At 43.2% G+C, this 20,296-nt stretch overlaps 1 protein-coding gene across 1 annotated transcript; it reads right to left on the bottom strand.

Annotated features, from left to right (window-relative positions):
- Positions 1–1,044: 1,044 nt before the first annotated feature.
- Positions 1,045–20,145, bottom strand: F2R (coagulation factor II thrombin receptor). Its single transcript, XM_007975883.3, has 2 exons — positions 19,723–20,145; positions 1,045–4,195 (listed from the first exon to the last, which is right to left on the bottom strand). The coding sequence occupies exons 1-2, from the start codon at positions 19,808–19,810 to the stop codon at positions 3,006–3,008; spliced, it is 1,278 nt and encodes a 425-aa protein (XP_007974074.1). The 5' UTR covers positions 19,811–20,145; the 3' UTR covers positions 1,045–3,005.
- Positions 20,146–20,296: the final 151 nt, after the last annotated feature.

Genomic DNA, 20,296 nt, shown 5'->3' on the forward strand with positions numbered 1-20,296 from the left:
CCTGAGTAGCTGGGACCACAGGCATGCCATCGTGCCAGGTTAATTATTTATTTATTTTTTAATTGAGATGGGGTCTCACTATGTTGCTCAGGCTGGTATCAACCTCCTGGTCTGAAATGATCCTCGGGCCTCAGTCTCCAAAAGTGTTGGCATTACAGGCGTGAGCCAACATGCCTGGACAAAAAAACATTGTTGTGTTAGCAAAATTTAAGGTTTTTTGAACTTAATCTGTTCCTTGAAATACATGTGAAGAGTTCAGGCCTTAGAAACTTAAAAAGCTTATGTGTTAACACATAAAAATTCTGTATGTTAACAAAATCCTTGTTTAGTTGAAATAATTTTTTCATTGACTATACTCTAGAAATAATTTATCAAAAATTGTTTGGTTTTCAACCCTGAGAAGTACTAGTCATTTTGCTTTCAATTTCCCCTCCTCCCTTCTGCTTGAGGGAGTGCTAGATGGCAAAGGACTGTCATTCAGCCAGAGAAGACAGCACAGCCCTTTTATGGATTTCCTTTCTGCTCTGACATTTAATTTCTCTCTCACTAGGGAAGAACTGCAGACACTATCCAGGATGTTTATAACTCAGAAATTTGAATATATTCTCAATAAACTTAAATTTTCCTAAGAAGGGATTAAGAGAGAGAGCGCTAATCACTCAATGTCTTTGGCAGAAATGGTGCTGTTTGTTTTCTTTTTCCCTGCATTTGTTCTTCCAGATCCATTCTCCATGGCTAAGGAAGCTGATCTTTATGGACGACTTCACTTCTGGGTATTGGGTTAAGATTAGGATCAAGGGGAGGCCTCGCAAGAGATCAGAGGGTGAGGGAGAGGCCTCAGTGTGTTCCCTCCTCTACCTGGGCCTTGGAGGCAGTAACAGCTTCCCCTGATTGCTAGTCTGTGGGGGTGCTTCACCACTCCCTGTTGGTTCCCTTAACCCTGTCCACACCTTTGCAAATCACCTCTTCATTAAATGCTCTTCAGTTAAGCCCTTAAAGTGTGCCAGGACGACAAAGATACAATACTAATTTGTTCCAAAGAGATACCAAGCAGATGTTCACATTTATTAATATAGGTTACTTTTTTAAGAGTGAACATAAAAACAGTGACATATTATTTTGTAAGTACAGTAATGATAGCATATTTTAATATATACAGACTAATAAACAATGACAGTAAATCTCCACTGATTTAGATAAAATGAATATAGACACTAAATTAATAAAACCAGTGCTAGCTTCTACTTACAATACAGTTATATTACTTTTATGTAAGTTATTCTATGGTATTTGGAAATAGTTTGCTCTTTTAAATAGATAAACATTTGCCTTGCAACTTTCTATTTTGTTTAAAATGCTACCATTTTTTCATAAGAAAAAAGAGATATGTTTCAGCCTAATTTCCAAATTACTTTGTAAATTCCATGAAGATTTTCTATACTTGATACTTAGGAGGTTAAAAAATGCTTTTAAAATCTCATTAAGTCTTAAGTAAATGGAAATTATAGAATAATTTTCCTAGATTTCAATGTCAATTCTATTTTCTTCTGTTATTTCTACGTAGACTGACATGATTGATTCTTAAAAGAAAACCTGATTTGAGCACTCTATGAAGCAAACATTTGTAAATAAATAGTGCCCAATGAAATCAGACTTATTTTAAAAAATGTATGTCCTGTACTGCATTATGTTTTCACCTTAAGTTATAACCACAAGAACTATTAACCTAAATGTTCAAAGTTCTTTAGCTGATAGCCTCGTTTGTGTGAAACATATTTATTACGCATATGTCACACTCTATGCGTCATCTACTTTGCTCTTGAGGGCAGGTCTTGGTCCTATTCCACTCTGTGTGCCCAGTACCTATTGGAGTGCCCACAGTGCATAATGGGTGCTTCCAAATCCGAACTAACCTTTCAGAACAACTACTGGATGTGTTTACACCCAGCAGATGGGCATCCAGAAGTCCATGCCTTCTTTCGTTGTTTTTAAGATGGGTAGAGAAGTCTTTCATGGTCATTACCTCCTAGGATATCACATTCTGCTTTGCCAGTTTCTCATAAACATGATCAGTTCTCAGCCAATCCTAGGAGGATGGAGCACATGTGGTGGCCCCAGTCTCATTGCTTTCTGTGAGGTTCAGCAGGAAGGTCTCTGGTCAATCTGTGTCTAACATGGCCCTGGCAGGTGTCTGCTGCTTGGAGTCCTCCATCAGGGGCGGACGCATGCAGCTCTCAGGAATAGGCTACTCTGAAAGCCAGCCTACATTCACTAGAGGACTGATGCTCAGTTTTGGCTTATGTATACAGTGTGTAAAATGTAAAAAATACTACCCATATCAAAATAGGGGCTTTTCATCTGTTTCCATAATTTTAGGAATTCAAACTTGGATATGTTTAAAACTGAAAACACTAGAACTTCTACACACAGATAGTAGTAAGTCTTATCCCTTAATAACTTAAACCTTGCTGTCAAACAACTTCAAAATACACTTATTTGCAAAAGTGGTACAAGCCCAAACTACGGAGTCTCTCACTGTTGATGAACACCATCAAATGTTCAGGGTTAAACTCTACCAACCTAGACTTTGCATATTAAATCAGGGAATCAGAGATTATTTCCATAATTGCTGGAGTTGGGGGGAAAAGAGTGTTTTAAAGTGCCTATTCTACACTGCACTACAAATAATATACGTGTGTGCATACGTCTACATATACACACATATAAATATGCGTATGTCACCTAGCTATATACAAAAGTGACATTCAGTTATTACTGTAGCATTGGCAATATTCCCTTGGAATAACACAGTCATCTCATCCTGTTATCTTTCTGGTAACTGACAAAAATACATGCATGATGGCTCCCATAAAAAGCAGGCATGCAAGTTGTACATCTGTTGTTTTAGGAGGTGAAGTCAATACAGTTTGGGTGGGGACTAACAGAATCCTCAAGTTATTCACTTCCATAAACTTTTCTTTTTAACCTCCCAGCAGTCCCTTTTCCTAAGTTAACAGCTTTTTGTATATGCTGTTATTCAGGTTACTAGAGCAGGTATCCATTTTACTTGCCATCAACTGCCCACTGCTGTTATAACTGCTGGGATCAGAACTTTCTTTGCAGCATAAGATACTGTAGATGTACCTCTGGCACTCAGAGGAAGCGTAATAGTAAATGAGGGGGTCGATGCAGCAGCTTATGCTGCTGACACAGACACAGAGGAGGTAGGCAAAGTAGGCAGCCTCTGTGGTGGAAGTGTGAGAAAGGAATGAGTAATGCGCAATCAGGAGGATGTTTGTGGGTCCGAAGCAAATGATGAAGATGCAGAAAACAGCAGCTGACAGGAACAAAGCCCGGGACTTCTTGCTGCGGTTGGCAACTGTGGAAGAGCTAAGACATCGAATGATAGACACATAACAGACCGTGGAAATGATCAGCGGCACAAAAAAGAAGACAGCAGAGAAGGCTGAGAAGTAGTAGGCATAATAGCCTTCGAGCAAGGTTTCATTGAGTACATCATGACAGGTGGTGATGTTGAGCCCGGGCACCTGGATGGTTTGCTCCTTGAGGAGCAGAGGCACTACCCCTGCAATGGCCAAAGCCCAAATGGCCAGACAAGTGAAGGAAGCCCTTCCCAGAGTACGCCAGGAGAGGGACTGCATGGGATACACCACAGCCAGAAACCGGTCGATGCTTATGACTGTCATGAGCAAGATAGAGGCGTACATGTTACAGTAAAATGCTGCAGTGACAAAGCGACACAATTCAGACCCAAACTGCCAATCACTGCCGGAAAAGTAATAGCTGATCTTAAAGGGGAGCACAGACACAAAGAGCACATCTGCCGTGGCCAGGTGCAGCATGTACACCACCGCCGGCTTCTTGACCTTCATTTTCAGGATGAACACAACGATGGCCATGATGTTTAGCGGGAGGCTGACTACAAACACCCCGGTGTACACAGATGGGACAAAGAGTGTCAGCCAGGAGCTGGTCAGATATCCGGAGGCATCTTCTGAGATGAACGCAGGAAGTGGTTTTTGAAGAGGACTGCTTTTATTGATGGAGACTAATCTGTATTCAGTTAACCCACTTTCATTTTTCTCCTCATCCTCCCAAAATGGTTCATATTTATCATTGGGATTCCTGAGAAGAAATGACCGGGGATCTAAGGTGGCATTTGTTGCTTTTGATGCTGAAAAATAAAATTAAAAAAATTTTAAATGTAAAAAATGAATGCATCAACAAGGCAAAAGCGACAAGCAGAGAGCATATTTTACTTTTGTTTATGTTTTCTTACTAGGAGAATGGGCGGTAAAGAGCAGATAATGCACAAATAGACTTTATTACAGAATAAGCCAACTCAAAATACTGTGCAACATTTGTCTTGATATGAGCAATACTTACTAAACTCTGCCCCCCAAAGGGACAAAGGTGAATGATAAGTTTTCAGAGATCTACCCTGAAGACATCAGGAAAGGCTGAGTACTTGACAGGAAGGGATCAATCAGTGATTTCCACACTAGCCACTGTCTATATAAACAAGTCACTCCCAGCTTCTATGAGTTCTCTTTCCCCCGCATACCTTCATGTGCACATTTTCTCCATTTAGTCTGCAGCCATCCCATGAAACCTGTCCCTTTTCAATGGAAAAATCCACGTAGAAAGTTGAGGGGATTTAGGCTGGGCACAGTGGCTCACGTCTGTAATCCCAGCACTTTGGGAGGCCGAGGTGGGTGGATCACAAGGTCAGGAGTTCAAGACTAGCCTGGCCAAGATGGTGAAACCCCGTCTCTACTAAAAATACAAAAATTAGCCGGGCACGGTGGCACACATCTGTAATCCCAGCTACTTGGGAGGGTGAGGCAGAAGAATCGCTTGAACCTGGGCAGCAGAGGTTGCAGTGAGCCGAGATTGTAACACTGCACTCTAGCCTGGGCGATAGAGCGAGGCTCTGTCTCAAAAAATAAAAATAAATAAAAATTAAAAAAAAAAAAAAGAAAGCTGAGGGTATTTCTTTTTTTTTTTTTTTTTTCCTGAGACACAGTCTCGCTCTGTTGCCCAGGCTGGAATGCAGTGACGTGATCTCAGCTCACTGCAACCTCCGCCTCACGGGTTCAAGGAATTCTCCTGCCTCAGCCTCCTGAGTAGCTGGGATTATAGGCACATGCCACCAGAGGGGATTTCTTAAAGGTTTTGGCATTAGAGGCAAATTAATAATGGGACTCAGGACTCCCAATTCTATGGCCATTGTCCATGACAGTAGTTTTCCTCTACAGTCTTTAGTTTGCTTACACAGGAGAACGTAGAAATCTCTCACTATATCTGGGTCCAAACCACAATCCCTGGGGTTATCTCCTAACATAGTCACAAGGTACCCATCATGTCAGTCATTCTTCCACTTCTTTCCTGAGCAGGTCAGCAGAGCAGCAGATGTTCTTGGCCACTCATGCCAGGCCAACCAAGGTTTTTGGAGTATCAACCAAAAATAGGTGAACAATTGGAGGTTCCTGGAAGGTGGTGCCCAAGAGAGGGCATGGAAGCTCTGTGCTCCTTCCCACAATTCCTGCCCTATGCATCTCCACCATGTGGCTGTTCATCTGTATCCTCTGTAATTTTCTTTATAATGAATGGATAAAGGTAAGTAAAGTGGTTCCCTACGTTCTGTGAATCATGCTAGCAAATTAATCGAATCTGAGCAGGGGGCCTTAGGAACTCCCAATGTATAGCGTAGTCAGAAGTCTGGAGGCCCACACTTATGACTGCCATCTGAAGTGGAAGGCAGCCTTGTGAAACTGAGCCCTTAATCTGTGGAATCTGACTCTATCTCCAGGTAGATAGGCAGTGTCAGAATTGAGTCATATTAAGAGGCAGATAGCATCAGAATTGAGTTATATTCGAGGATACCCAGCTCGTGTCCAGTGGAGAATCTGCAGGAGAATTGGTATGTGGAGAAACAAGCTCCAGACATATGGTGTCACAAGGATTGAGTGAAGTGCTGGATAAGAGAAAACAGTTTGGGGAAAATAGTTTGGTTTTTCCTATATAACAGCAGTGCCTACATAACATAAAAGGTGACTAAAACCCAGATAGAAATCCATAGTCTTTTTGGCCTACAGAACCAGAGGACAGAGTTCAGGGCAAACACAGTCACTGGAAAGTTAGGAGAGAATCCTGGAAAGGAAAAAGTCAGGGAGCAGGGAGTCCTAAATTTCAGTATAAATTCTGTCCTAGGGTTTGGCTGACCCTTGAACTATGCATGTGTAGGAAAGATGAGAAGCACCTCTGCTAAAGATAAAAGAACTGAAGTGATATTTAAGCTTCTGCTCAGAGAGAAAGAGTCTGCTGTTTGAGTAAAAACAAATTAATTGGCTGCTAAAGCAAAACACCAACACTCTTTGAAGGAATATAACAAAATCTAGAGTCTTTTTTCCTGTAATTTATACAGGAAAATGGTTTATTGGACTTACAATTCCACATGGCTGGGAAGGCCTCATAATCACAGCAGAAGGTAAGGAGGAGCAAGTCACATCTTACTTGGATGGCAGTGGGCAAAGAGAGAGCTTGTGCAGGGAAACTCCCATTATTAAAACCATCTGATCTTGAGAGACCCATTTACTATCATGAGAACAACATAAGAAAGACCCGCCCCCATGATTCAATCATTTCCTACTGTGTCCCTCCTATAACATATGGGAATTATGGGAGCTACAAGATGAGATTTGGGTGGGGACACAGAGTCAAATCATATCACCAGATCCAACCACCCTACACACAAAAGTGATAAATCTGGACCTTTTGTCCCCCTTCTCTCACACTATATGCAACAACCAATGTAAATGGATTAATGGCTTACACATAAGACCTGAAACTGTAAAACAACTAGAAGAAAACATAGAGGAAAAGCTGCTTGATATAGTTTTGGGCAATAATTTTTTGTAATGAGCATAAAAGCACAGGCAATAAAAGGAGGAGTAGACAACTGGGACTGTATCAAACTAAAAAACTTCTGCACAGCAAAAGAAACAATCAACAGTGAAGAGAAAATGTATGAAATGAAAGAAAATATTTGCAAACCATATGTCTGATAAAGGGTCAATACCCAAAATATATAAGGAACTCCTATAACTCAACAGCAAGATAATGAATCACCTGATTTAAAAATAGGCAAAGGACCTAAATAGACATTTTTCAAAAGAAGACATACAAAGGGCCAGCAAGTATATGAAAAATGCTCAACATCACTAATCAGGGAAATGAACATTAAAACCAGAATGAGTTATCACTTCATACCTGTTAGAATGGCTATTATCAAAAAGATGACAGATAACAAATGTTGGTGAGGATATGGGGAAAGGGAACCCTTGTATATTGATGGTGGGAATTTAAATTGGCATAGCCATTATGAAAAACAGTATGAAGGTTCCTCTAAAACTAAAAATAGAACTACTATATGATACAGCAATTCCACTACTGGGCATACATCCAAAGGAAATAAAATCAGGATGTTGGCCGGGCACAGTGGCTCATGCCTGTAATCTGAGAACTTTGGGAGGCCGAGGCGGGTGGATCACCTGAGGTCAGGGGTTTGAGACCAGCCTGGCCAACATGGTGAAACCCTGTCTCTACTAAAAATACAAAAATTAGCCAGGCGTGGTGGTGCATGCCTGTAATCCCAGCTCCTCAGGAGGCTGAGGCAGGAGAATTGCTTGAATCCAGGAGGCGAAGGTTGCAGTGAGCTGAGATTGCGCCACTGCACTCCAGCCTGGCCGACAGAGCGAGACCCCATCTCAAAAAAAAAAAAAAAAAAAAAAAAAAAGACCAGGATGTCAAAGAGTTAGCTGCAATCTCATGTTCATTGCAGAATTATTTACAATTGCCCAGTTATGGAATCAAACTAGGTATCCACTGATGAATGAATGAATGAATGAAAAAAATGGCGTATATACACAGTGGAATACTATTCAGTCTTAAAAAGAGGAAATTCTGTCATTTGCAGCAACATGGATGAGCTGAGAGGGCGTTATGTTAAGTGAAATAAGCCAGGCACAGAAAGACAAATATAGCATGATCTCACTTATATGTGGAATCCAAAACAGTTGAACTCGTAGAAGCAGAGAAGAGAATGGTGGTTACTAGAGGCTGGGGTTGGATGGGTGGGTAGGGTAGACTGGGGAGACATTGGTCAAAGGGTACAAAATTTCTGTTAAAAGGAGTAAGTTAAAAAAAACTCTTGTATAATATGGTGACTATAGTTAATAACAATGTGTTATATACTTGACAATTGCTAAGAGAGTAGACTTTAAGTGGTCTCTCCACAAAAAAATGATAAGTATTTGAGGTAATACATGTTAGAAGTTTGATTTAGCCATTCCACAAGTTATGCATATTTCATAACATGTTATACACTATATATAACTTTTTGTCAAATAAAAGAAAAAGAGGGCTGCCAGGCATGGTGGCTCACACCTGTAACCTCAGTACTTTGGGAAGCACAGGTGGGAGGACAGGTTGAGCCTGGGAGATTGAGGCTACAGTGAGCTATCATCACACCACTGTACTCCAGCCTGGGCAACAGAGTGAGACTCTGTCTCCAAAAAAAAAAAAGTGACCCAGTCTTAAGTAAAAAGACAGTGAGTGGAACCAACCTCAAGTTGACCCAGATGTTGGAATTAGCAGATAAGGATTTTGAAGAATGTATTACAACCATGTGTAAGAAAAAAAGAAAAGAAAAGTATTTCATTGAAATGAACTGAAAATAGGAAATATCAGCAAAGAACTACCAAGTGGAAATTCTAGAAATAGAAAGTAAAACACAATACATTGGCATCTGTTTCCAAAATGAAGAGCAAAGCTAGAGTAGTACCAACTCAGAGACAGCAGAGCAGAGCCCGGCAGTGTAGGGTTGAGGTCAAGCTCCCTAAGCAAATTTGGGAGAGGGTCTCCAGACAATGAAGGGGTGGCCTGGCAGGAGATCTGTCACAGGGAAGGAATGAATGTCTCCAGTGATGAATGTGAATACACACTTGTGTCTAGATTGATCCTTAAGGGTAAGAACTGTTCCTGTTAATCTCTGAACCTCCAGTACCCTGTGCCCTGCATGTGGTAGGCACATATTTGTATTCTAATATTGACTCTGTTCAGGGATCACTTAACTTCTCTGAATTAAGCTCAGAATCATTAAAGTGGGATTCTAATGCCTGTCTGGCCTACAAATCTGGCAACTGGAGCATCCCATGTGAAATAGGACATACATTCACTCTGGAAACTATAACAATTAAGCAGTTTAAGAAATTACTATTATCCTTCCTCTCCCACTTCCATGTAGTGTGCTTTTATATCCAACTGTTTGCTCACTTAAGTTAAAAGGAAATCTAGGTTCATCTTCCCTCCTACTTAGCAATGTTTGTAGTTTTTTAGTACAATGAGGGAATGAACAAGTTGTAAATTATCTAGCTCTAGGGTTCAGAACTATGAATCAAATTTCGAATTCACAATCTTTTATGGAAGTATCACTCTCTTACCTTCACAATGCATGTAACTTACTCTGTGTTCACCTTGCCCCAGTCACACAGAAGCCTGACCTTGGTCCCAACAGCCCCTGTGGACGTGAAGCTATTCTCAAGATCACAATGAGTGTGTGGGAGCTGAAAGAAAAGAATGAATGGCTTCTGGCGCTTAAAAAAATATCTTTTATTTTTTATTTTTCTTGTTTGTGGTTCTGGCACTTTAACATCACAAAAACATGCATGTGCAAAAATGCTGGCCTAGAGGAACCTTTTATTTATTTATTTTTGAGATGGAGTCTTGCTGTCACCCAAGCTGGAGAGCAGTGATGCGATTTTGGCTCACTGCAACCTCTGCCTCCCGGGTTCAAGCAATCCTCCTGCCTCAGCCTCCCAAGTAGCTGGGATTACAAGCATGCATCGCCATGCCCAGCTGATTTTTGTATTTTTAGTAGAGATGGGTTTTCACCATGCTGGCCAGGTTGGTCTCAAACTCCTCGCCTCAAGTGATGCACCCACCTCGGCCTCCCAAAGTGCTGGGATTATAGGCCTAAGCCACTGCACCTGGCCAAGGAACCTTAAAACAATGCAATTCTCCTCTGCAGTTTTGGAAGCCTGGCCAGATTATGGGCTTCTGTGAGGCACAGAGGGGAAAAAGTGGACATGAACATGCATACTTACATGCATGAATCAAGATGACACCTGAGAGTGATACAATGTGAAAACTAATAAATACAACTGAGCTCTTCATATACTATCACTTAGTCTGAAAATCAAACTGTCACTAGACTTTACTCTGTATTTACTACTTAGGCAATAAGTACTTGTTTTAAAAGACATCTTCTTTGGGTAGGCCTCAGGCAGTACAGTACTTCCAACAGAAACATTATACTTGTGGAAACATGAAAGTTGTATAGGCTAGAACTCAGGAAGAATGCATAATCCCTTGGTTAAATATCACTGCCTAAGGTGTTACCTTTTCTTCATACTATAGGTTTGATATTCTGGTTTTTGTGAAATTAAAGAATGTCAGGAAAAAAAAAAAAAAAAAAGAAAAGGAAAAAAATGTAGTATATACCAGCATCAAACAAAGGACAAAAGCAATGCAAGGTGACTAGATAATTCCAACTAGTTCAAGACCCTTAAGCTGAAATTTGAGTTTAAGTATCTCGCTTTTCCTCCAGTCCTAGCACAACTCGGGTCAAGGAGAAAGTGCTTGTCAGGGTGCCCAAATCTCTTATCATTCATCTCTGTTTTTGTTGTTGTTGTTGTTAAGCTGAACAACAACAGCAGCAGAAGTCCTGAATTCAGTTTTCATGCTATCTGCTAAGTTTCATTTAATGTAGGCTTCTCTGAATTGCTCTAGAGTAGTTTTGTTATCGAATACAGCAAATTATTAAATAGTTCAAATACGGACTCTTTAACTCTGGAGATTGTTTTAAAGTAGTGAGTGAGGCAACACGTTTTCTGACTGTGATGAGATCTGTCCTGGAAGCAGAGGGGTGACTAGAGGATCTCTGAATGTCCCATTTGATCCTGGGATTTATACCACACCAGCATTTCATGACATACCAAGTCTTGGTTTTGACTCACAGTTCTGCCCTTGGGGCTCTAGCCTTTTGAGAGTTAACAAAGCAGAAGTCCCAGGACTTTGCTCACATTCCCACGCAGAGCACAGCAGTTGAAACAACACTACAGGCTAAAAAGAAATGAAGAGGAGGACAGGAAAATAACAGAAACACACTAACTCTGTCAAGTGGAAAACAGCAGCATTACTGGAATGTTTTACTCCCTCAGATTCAAACAAACACCATTTTCCAATGAAAAGAACTGGGGCTCCTTAAAGAAATGGCTAGTTCCAGATCTGGGGTAGGAAATACACAAGATGAACACTGAACATCTTCAAAGAATATCAGGGTTAGGTCAAAAAGACTCTGGAGTCAATCTGAAAGGGCTCCCATTGACCAAAGATGTGACATTTTGATCATCAATTTGACCATCAAAACAATAATGATGGAAATGAACTGAAACATTTCATACATGTTAGATCCACAAATTGAAGACGCAGTTAGCCAGATCCAGTATGTAGGAAAGTAAGACAGATGGCTTAGTTTCTTTGACAAATAAATAGCAATTAAAAAAGGGATGGGGTGGGCAGTTACAGATTAAAATGTAATGGTGGACCTTGTTTGAACCTGATTCAAACAAACCAACTGTTAAAAGGTATTTATGAGACAATAAGGAAAATATGAACACTGACTGACTATCAGATGATATTAAGGAATTGTTAGGCTGCGCACGGTGGCTCAAGCCTGTAATGCCAGCACTTTGGGAAGCCGAGGCAGGAGGACTGATTGAGCCCAGGAGTTCCAGACCAGCCTGGGCAACACAGCAAAACCCTATCTCTACTAAAATAAATACAAAAATTAGCTGGTTGTGGTGCTGTGTGCCTGTAGTCCCAGCTACTTTGGAGGCTGAGGCGGGAGGATTGCTTGAGCCCAGGAGGTTGAGGCTGTGGGTGAGCCATGATTGTGCCATTGGTCTCCAGCCTTAGCAACAGAGTAAGAATGTGTCTCGAAGCAAACAAACAAACAAAAAACAAAAGGAATTGTTCATTTTTTAGGTATTATAATTGTATTGTGGTTATGTGAAAAAAAGAATTCTAACCTCTAAGGATGTTTACTGATGTATTTATGAATGACATAATATGATACCTGGGATTTGCTTTAAAATTATATAGTTGGGGGAGGAGGACAGTTGAGGGTTTAGATAAAACAAGATTGGTCATATATAAATAATACTGAAGTTGGATGATGGGTAGAGGGAGTAACTATACTGTTCATTTTTGGGTATGTATAAAAACTCCCATAATAAAAGTTAAAAAAATAAATAAATACTTTATGCATGTTTATTTGCCACTAGAAGTTAAGGGCAAGAGTTTTTGCTTTTTTCTTTTGTCCTAATTCTGAAGGGAAAAATGTTCTTACATGTTTGTGTGAAGATTGTCTTATATTTACATAATTTATTTGGTATCAATTCTTCAAAAGCTTTTCTGGAATATGGAAGGATTGGTGTATGAAAAAACCTTACCATTTTTCTGAGCACCTGCTATGTGCCTGATATTTCACTTGCCTTAGTTCCCGTAACTCTAACATTTCTATGAGATGAGCATTATGACTACCATTTTATAAATGACAACATGGAGGCACAGAGAGGCTAAGTAACTAATCCAAAGTCACACAGCTATGAAGTAGAGGAGCCGGGATTTGAATCTAGATCTGCCCAGCTCCAAAGGTCATAACTTTTGACCCCACCACACTATTCTCTCTTTAAAAACCTGTGATTCCTGACCTACTCCTAAAAGAGGAACATCTTTTTCTCTTAGCATTTCACCAAACAAATGAATCTGCCTATCCTTTTAGCTACAATAGGCAGTATATGGACATGTGAATGACTAGCTAACGTGATGATGCCAAAAGCTGTTGCTTGGGAATTCTGGGGTCCTACTGACTTTGGCTGCACACCAACCACACACGCCAACAACTCAGCCCTTACACACAGGAGAGAGATAGCAGGGAGACATTCAAGGACAAAACAGAAAAATACATCTTTAAAACACTGTTCTAGATGGAGCAGATGCAACAGCAGTAAGTGAACAAAAATCTCTGCTACAGAAAAAGCAGAATTAAAGATAAAATTCCCCTCCCCCCACCTTTTTTTTGATACAGACAGAGTCTCACTCTGTCTCCCAGGCTGCAGTGCAGTGGCACGATCTTGGCTTGCTGCAACCTCTGCCTTGTGGGTTCAAGAGATTCTCCTGCCTCAGCCTCCCAAGTAGCTGGAATGACTGGCTGATTTTTGTATTTTTAGTAGAGACGGGGTTTCGCCATCTTGGTCAAGCTGGTCTCCAACTCTTGACCTCAAGTGATCTGCGCCTCGGCCTCCCAAAGTGCTGGGATTACAGGCGTGAGCCACCGTGCCCAGCCTAAAGGGAGAATTCTTGACTGACTGGGGGTCACAAGAAGCTGCCAATATCAGAGGCCTCCTCTCCTCCCATTCCATGTCCTGGAGCAGGTACTCCTCTGGAAGTATAGGAAAGCAAGCCTAAGAGGAAGCCGGGAGAAGGAAAGTTGCAGGGAAGTAAACGCAGGTGTACCTAATGCCACAGCAGGCACGAAGACCACATAAGCAAAGTGTGTGGGCTCTTGCCGGGAGCAGCCTGGAGGCCAGAGCCTGACATGGGGTGAGGATGCCAGCAGGCCTTGCCTGGGAACTACTCTGACTCCCCAACGTTCCCTGTTCCTCCAGGTCTGTTCTCCATTAAGTTACAGGTCCTGAGCTCTCCGTCTTGGGAATGCGGCTCTCTACTCTCCAACAAGACATCTAGCTAAAATGAAAACTAATTCACAGTCAAGGATGTGAATGATCACCAATTCCTCCCCAGGGTTGGGGATGGCGACAGCTTCGTACTGTACAAAGTACAAAGTACGTGTGCACAAAAACTGTCCCCATGCCCACCCCTGCCCAAGTCGTTCCGCAGTTTGTCTATCGGAACTCAAATAAATTAGGTTCTAGACATGATAAGAACAACAATAAACAACAGTTCCAGGAAAACAGAACTCTTCCTCAAAAGCTAATAAGGCCTTTGATTTGGCTACCGTAGGAATATTCACTGCAGCTGCTGCGTTGGGTTTTAAAGTATGGTATAGATTTAGCAATGATTATGAAATCAATTCACACCATTGCAATAAGCATTAAAAATAGACTATAGGGTAGAAAATATCAAAATGCATACAATGCAGTAAAGGTGGGCACTGTTTGGTACAACTTTTGTTTCATGTTTACATATACAGTATGATTGTCCACATATATTTACTGAAGACACATACCCCTACCATATCACAATGTAAAGTGTTATTTCTACAGTTCTTACTGTAGGTTACCAAACAGGAAAACACTGTACTGGTAAACGCTATTCTACAATACTATAATACCTGATTTTTAATTCATCATAGACTTGAAATATAAATAAATTACATAATGTCTTTTCCTAAAGTTATATAAATTTGTTTTCAAGGGCAAATTACAGATTATTCCTGTTGTGTCAAAAGGCCACTTACTTTTGAAAGCAAATAATGTATATAGGACTGTCAGAGCCCTTTAAGTGGCTTCCTCCAAGTACCATGACCAGGTCAGTGTGGGAGAGGGTATTTGGGGAAGTGAAAACTCATACTCAGAAAAAAAATCTCAGTATATATAGAGAGTTATTTATGATGACAGTTTTGGGCACAAACAAGAGAAAGAAAAAGGCAGAATGAAAGAAATCACAAAAAAGGAAATCAACAGAAAATTATGAAGGGTAAAATTATGGAGTCCTCTACACTGGCATCATAGTCAAAAATAAACCACAGCCCTGGGTCCTAATAACTCTTCTAACAAGGGTGTTTTCGTGAGTATCTGCAACGGAAGGGGAGCCTGGGTACTCATGAAGACTAAAGACTGGGCATGGTGGCTCACGCCTGTACTTCTAGCACTTTGGGAGGCCAAGGTACGTGGATCACTTGATCCCAGGAGATGGAGACCAGCCTGGGCAACATGATAAAACCTCGTCTCTACTAAAAATACAAAAATTAGCCAGGCGTGGTAGCAGGTGCTTGTGGCCCAGCTACTCTGGAGGCTGAGTTAGGAGGATAGTTTGAGCCTGGGAGACAGAGGTTGCAGTGAGTCAAGTTTACGGCACCGCACTCCAGCCCGAGTAAGAGAGCTAGACCCTGTCTCAAAAAACAGCAACAGCAACTTTCACCCACATAAAGTTCCCCAGACACTAAGACCACATATTATATGATTCTATTGATATGAAATATCAAAAATAGGTAAATCCATAGAGGCAAAAGGCAAACTGGTGGTTCCTGGGGGTAGGGGGAAGGGAGAATGGGATCTGACTGCTTACTGGTTTCCTTTCGGGGAGATGACAGTGTTTTGGAAGTAGGTAGGGGTTTACAGTATACATTGTACGCTGTAAATGTAGTAAATACCCACTGAATTGTATACTTTAAAATGGTTAATTTTATGTTATGTGAATTTTATCTCAATTTTATTATTTTTATTTTTAAAAATTTAAATGATTAATTAAAATGTAAAATTTTTATGTATTAAATATTTGGAAGACAGCGTCTCTCCCGCTCTGTTGCCCAGGCTAGAGTGTAGTCACGTGACCATGGCTCCCTGCCCCCTTGAACTCCTGGGCTCAGGCCATCCTCCCAGTCTCCCAGGTGCTGGGACTACAGGTGCACACCACTGCGCCTGGCTAATTTTTAATTATTTTTTTGATAGAGATGGGGTCTTGCTATGTTGCCTAGGCTGATTCCCAAAGTGCTGGGATTACAGGTGTGAGCCACTGCACCCAGACCCTGAAAACCTGCTATGCTAATATGTTCTATAAAAATAAAGGCAAAGCCACTAAAAAATATTAGAGAGAGATCGGGGAGGGGGGGGAGAGAGAGATAGTAGGGTAGAAAATTACTTGCTGGCTCATAAGAAATCTGACTTTCAGGCTTTATAGAGCTTTCTGGTCTGCTTAGGGTAGAACCACTGCTCAGTTTTGTGTCTTTCTGTTTAGGTTTACTAGCGATATCTCTTGTAACATCTGATTAATTGGCGTATCCATGAGCAGGGATCTTTTCAGAGCCTGCCTTATCATCCATTAGCAAAGTAAATGAGAGAATACCACAGTCCATGCATAAATGCTTATGAAATACCTCCCTGTGCTGGGCCTGGGTTACCAAGGCAATAGGGCACAGACTTTGCCTCTAGGGGTACTAGGGAACACAGTGGGGTTACTTCTCTACTGTAAGAGGGGCTGGGAGTCTAGATGGCTTCCTTTCTATGGGAGGTGTTAGAGAAAGCCCACACTCTGGAGAGACAGGCCTGTGGTCAACTCCCAATTCCATCTCTTTTTTTTTTTTTTTTTTTTTTTTGAGAGACAGTCTCACTCTGTTGCTCAGACTGGAGTGCAGGGGCACGATCTCGGCTCCCTGCAACCTCAGCCTTCTGGGTTCAGGCAATTCTGGTGCCTCAGCCTCCCGAGTAGCTGGGACTACAGGTGTGCACCACCACACCCAGCTAATTTTTTATTTTTAGTAGAGACAGGGTTTCACCATGTTGGTCAGGCTGGTCTCAAACTCCTGGCCTCAAATGATCCACTCGCCTTGGCCTCCCAAAGTGCTGGGATTACGGGTGTGAGCCACTGCACCCAGTCCCAATACCACCTCTTTCTCAACTTGGGACTCAACCATTCTGGGTCTCTGTTTTATAACCAGTAAAATGAGGATGACATCTGCTCAAAAGGCGTTGTGAGAAATAAATAAGATAGTATGCGTAACGTCCCTAAGCAGGGTGTCAGCTGCAGTCAGTACTCCATAGAGGGTGGCTGTTTTTAATTAAACATGAACGTGGCAGGTATGGGATATGGCGAGGGCATTCTGGCCAGAGGGAATGGCATGGGGACAGAGGCCAGAGAAAGTATAGCTCCTTGAAGGGAAGATCTAGAGGATGGGGCTGGATGAACTGGAGGGTGAGTAACAGGAGATGGCTGGAGAGGGGCTGGGGACCCTCTTACAAGGGGAGGAGCACTTCATTCCATGCCACAGAATTGGGCTTGACTCTGTGGGTAGGAGGGTAGCAAGTGGAATTGCTCACCGAGTCCTCTCTGTCATAGCCACCACCAGCTATTCTTGAAACCTTTAACCCTCTAAGAGCCTCATAAAATTCATAAACATCACCTTTTACTCTTGCATGTTGGCCCTTTTAATGATTACATGTCACCTCACTGAAATTGTCTAGACAAAGGAACGTAAACTTGTTGATGAATTTACACATTTCTCAACAGCTATCTGCTCAGTGAACATTTGTTTTAGTCACCATGGGGATAAATAAAACTTCATCATCTTAGCTGGGAACATGAGACACACACACAAAGTGACAAGGCAGGAAATGCCAAAATGAGTGGGAACAAAAAGTTGGAAAGTGCTGCAGGAAGGCTCAGCTTGGTGGTCAGGGCCAGCCCTGGGAGGGCTTCACAGCCCCTCTTAGCACACAGAGCTGGTAATCCTGGGCAATAAACTCTATCAGAGCAGTGGCGGCTCAAGGATGGGAGGCACCGTTGGATGCCTTGGAGTCCGGGCACCACTACCTTATGACAGACAATGTTTAGAATTGCCAATGCATGGTGGTAACAAAAAGTAAACCTATCTTAGGTTGATTTTATTGGTGATTTTAAATTTTCTAAAGACAAAGCCCCACTTATTCCTAATTGCTTACACCCAGGGTGGGTGGACTGCCCACACCCCATGCCCCCTCCCCACCACCCCACGCCCCTTCCCCCACCCCCCTCCATTTGCTTTGCCACTGTTTCTGGGTCTTAGTTTCAGAATCAGCAAAAGGGGATAAACACCCACCTTAACAAGGTGTTTTGACAAGGTGAAATGAGACAATCTAAGTGAAAATTCCTTCTGGCCCAGGGCTTGACATGGAATACTGCACTTAGCAAGCGCTCCTTTTCCTCTATCATACTCCTTTCGTCTTTCCCTCCCAAAGTGGTTCCAGAATCCAGTGTTGATAAACTAGCCAAGGTGGTCCACTTGCCTTTCTGTCTACACCAGCACTGTCCATATTAACATGCACCACTCCTCCCATGAGGATGTAAGACGCTTGGCGGAAACCAGCACCCTTTAACTTCACTCCTTAATGAGGATACACACCTTGCTGGGAGGCTACTGTGAGAAAAGGTGGCCACAACGGATGCAGCATTTCTATAAGCCCTGTTTTCCACCCCAGGATCCAAATCTCAAACAAAACACTGGATTCTCAAGAGCTTGTCTCCAACTAAATTGAGCAAATTACATAATGTTATGTGAAATTATATCTCATCGCAAACAACTTTTCAGGAGTTCTCAGCGTTCTCTCAAACACTCTCAACAACAACGTTCACTTATCTGCAGGCAGGCTAGTTACTGCTAAACACTGGGCCACTGTCTGGAGCGCTTAGTTTTCCCAAAAGCATCTCAAAACTCACCGTGAACAAAGACAGAGAGGGAAGAACATGCTATGTCTTTGTCACCTCTTAATCTTGATGTGTCTACACTTTTTTTTTTGAGTGTGGGAGCAATAGAGAGTGCACATTCTTTTAGCGATAACAAGAAAACCCGCTAGAACTTATTTCAGCGTAAAAAAAAATGGCTCAAAGCTTATAAAACACTATTGTTATTAGGAAATTCAAAAACACTTTTCTCACTTTCTAATTAGTGCCTTTACAGACTAAAAACAACTCATCTGTCCTGCTTTTGGGGAGAGGAATATAGAAAATATTTGACCACATAAATTAATGAAATTTATTTATTTGGTCAAGTAGGCAGATACTTAAAAATAGACTACCAGTGGGGAAAATATTCTAGGGGAGCAACCTTCTTGCAGCGGATCAGAAATACTTGGATCCCACAGTGTTCGAGGGAGCTTGGTCCTGGGGAGGGATCTCTCTCTTCAATTCACTTAGAAGGAATGGGTTCTAGGTAACAATAAAATCCTCCTCCTGCCCCCTCCCCCCCCCCCCCCACCACCACGCGGAGCCTCTGCTATTGTCACCATACATCTCGCACCGAGCACCTCCTGGACACAAGACCGGGGGCTGCTGGTACCGATTTTCTGCTAAACATGCCGAGGGGCTGCCAGGGCTTTTCTCTACACCACTTTTCTCGCCTGTAAAATGTGCAAGGAAAAAAACTTCCAACAAAGCAAAACTTCAGCGGCAGCGGTTCGCCAACTTATGTTGAAAAGATCGGAACGTTTATTGGTGGAGTAACGTGAGACCTTTTCTTTTTGGGGGTGGTCCTGGGAGAAACAGGCTACACAATGACAAGTGCAACGCAGGACCGCAGGCTCCCCCAGGGGCTTCCGCTCCAACCTCCTCGGTATCCAACATCCCGTGGCAGGCGGGCTGCACCCTCCAAGATCGAGTCCAAAGGGGCATCGGCTGGGCCCGCGAAGGGGGTGGCACGCCCCACCTAAACGTGACTGGGAAAAACTCTAGATCTCAGCCCAAATGCCAGTTTGGCTTTCGGAGGAAACTGAGGCAGGGGTGAGGAGAAGACGCAACCGGGACCCCCGCAGTCTCCCCTCAGCGTCCCTCCGCCCGCGCGCCCCATTCCCGTGCGGCTCTCACCTGGCCTGCGGGCCCGCGTGCGGGCGGACAACAGCGGGCCGCACAGACAGAGGCAGGCGGCCACCAGCAGCAGCCGCCGCGGCCCCATTGTCCCGGGATCCGCACTGCGCTGCTCCAGGAGGTGCCCCGCCTCGGGCTGCTCCGCTCCACCCTCTCTCCCAACTTCTGCTGGTCGGGCAGCTGGTCGTCGCGGCAGGCAGAGCGCGGGGTGCCCGCGGGCAAGATCAGGGTCCGAGCGACCCCCGGCGAGCTCTGTGTCTGGCGCGGTGCGCCAGGCGGGGCGGGACTGGGGCGCGCGAGCGCGCGGGCGCGAGCGGGGAAGGGCGCCCCCCGGCGCGCAGTGAGAGTCTTGGCGCGGCAGCCGCTCACCGACCCTTCCCCGCGGTCCCTCCGCCGCCTCCCGCAAGCCCCTCTGGCTCTGTGCGCCCCGCCCCGCCCCGCCCCGTTCAGGGGCCCTGGCCGCTGGCCACTGCCGGGCCTAGGAGTCCAAATGAGAAGTTTTTTCCTCTGGGCGCCGTTGACCCGCGAAGCTGTCAGTGACTCAGACTCAGACTGGCGGGGTCCTTGGAACGGG

This window comes from Chlorocebus sabaeus, chromosome 4 (genome assembly GCF_047675955.1).
Source record: "Chlorocebus sabaeus isolate Y175 chromosome 4, mChlSab1.0.hap1, whole genome shotgun sequence".
In the NCBI taxonomy this organism is placed as follows: Eukaryota; Metazoa; Chordata; class Mammalia; order Primates; family Cercopithecidae; genus Chlorocebus; species Chlorocebus sabaeus.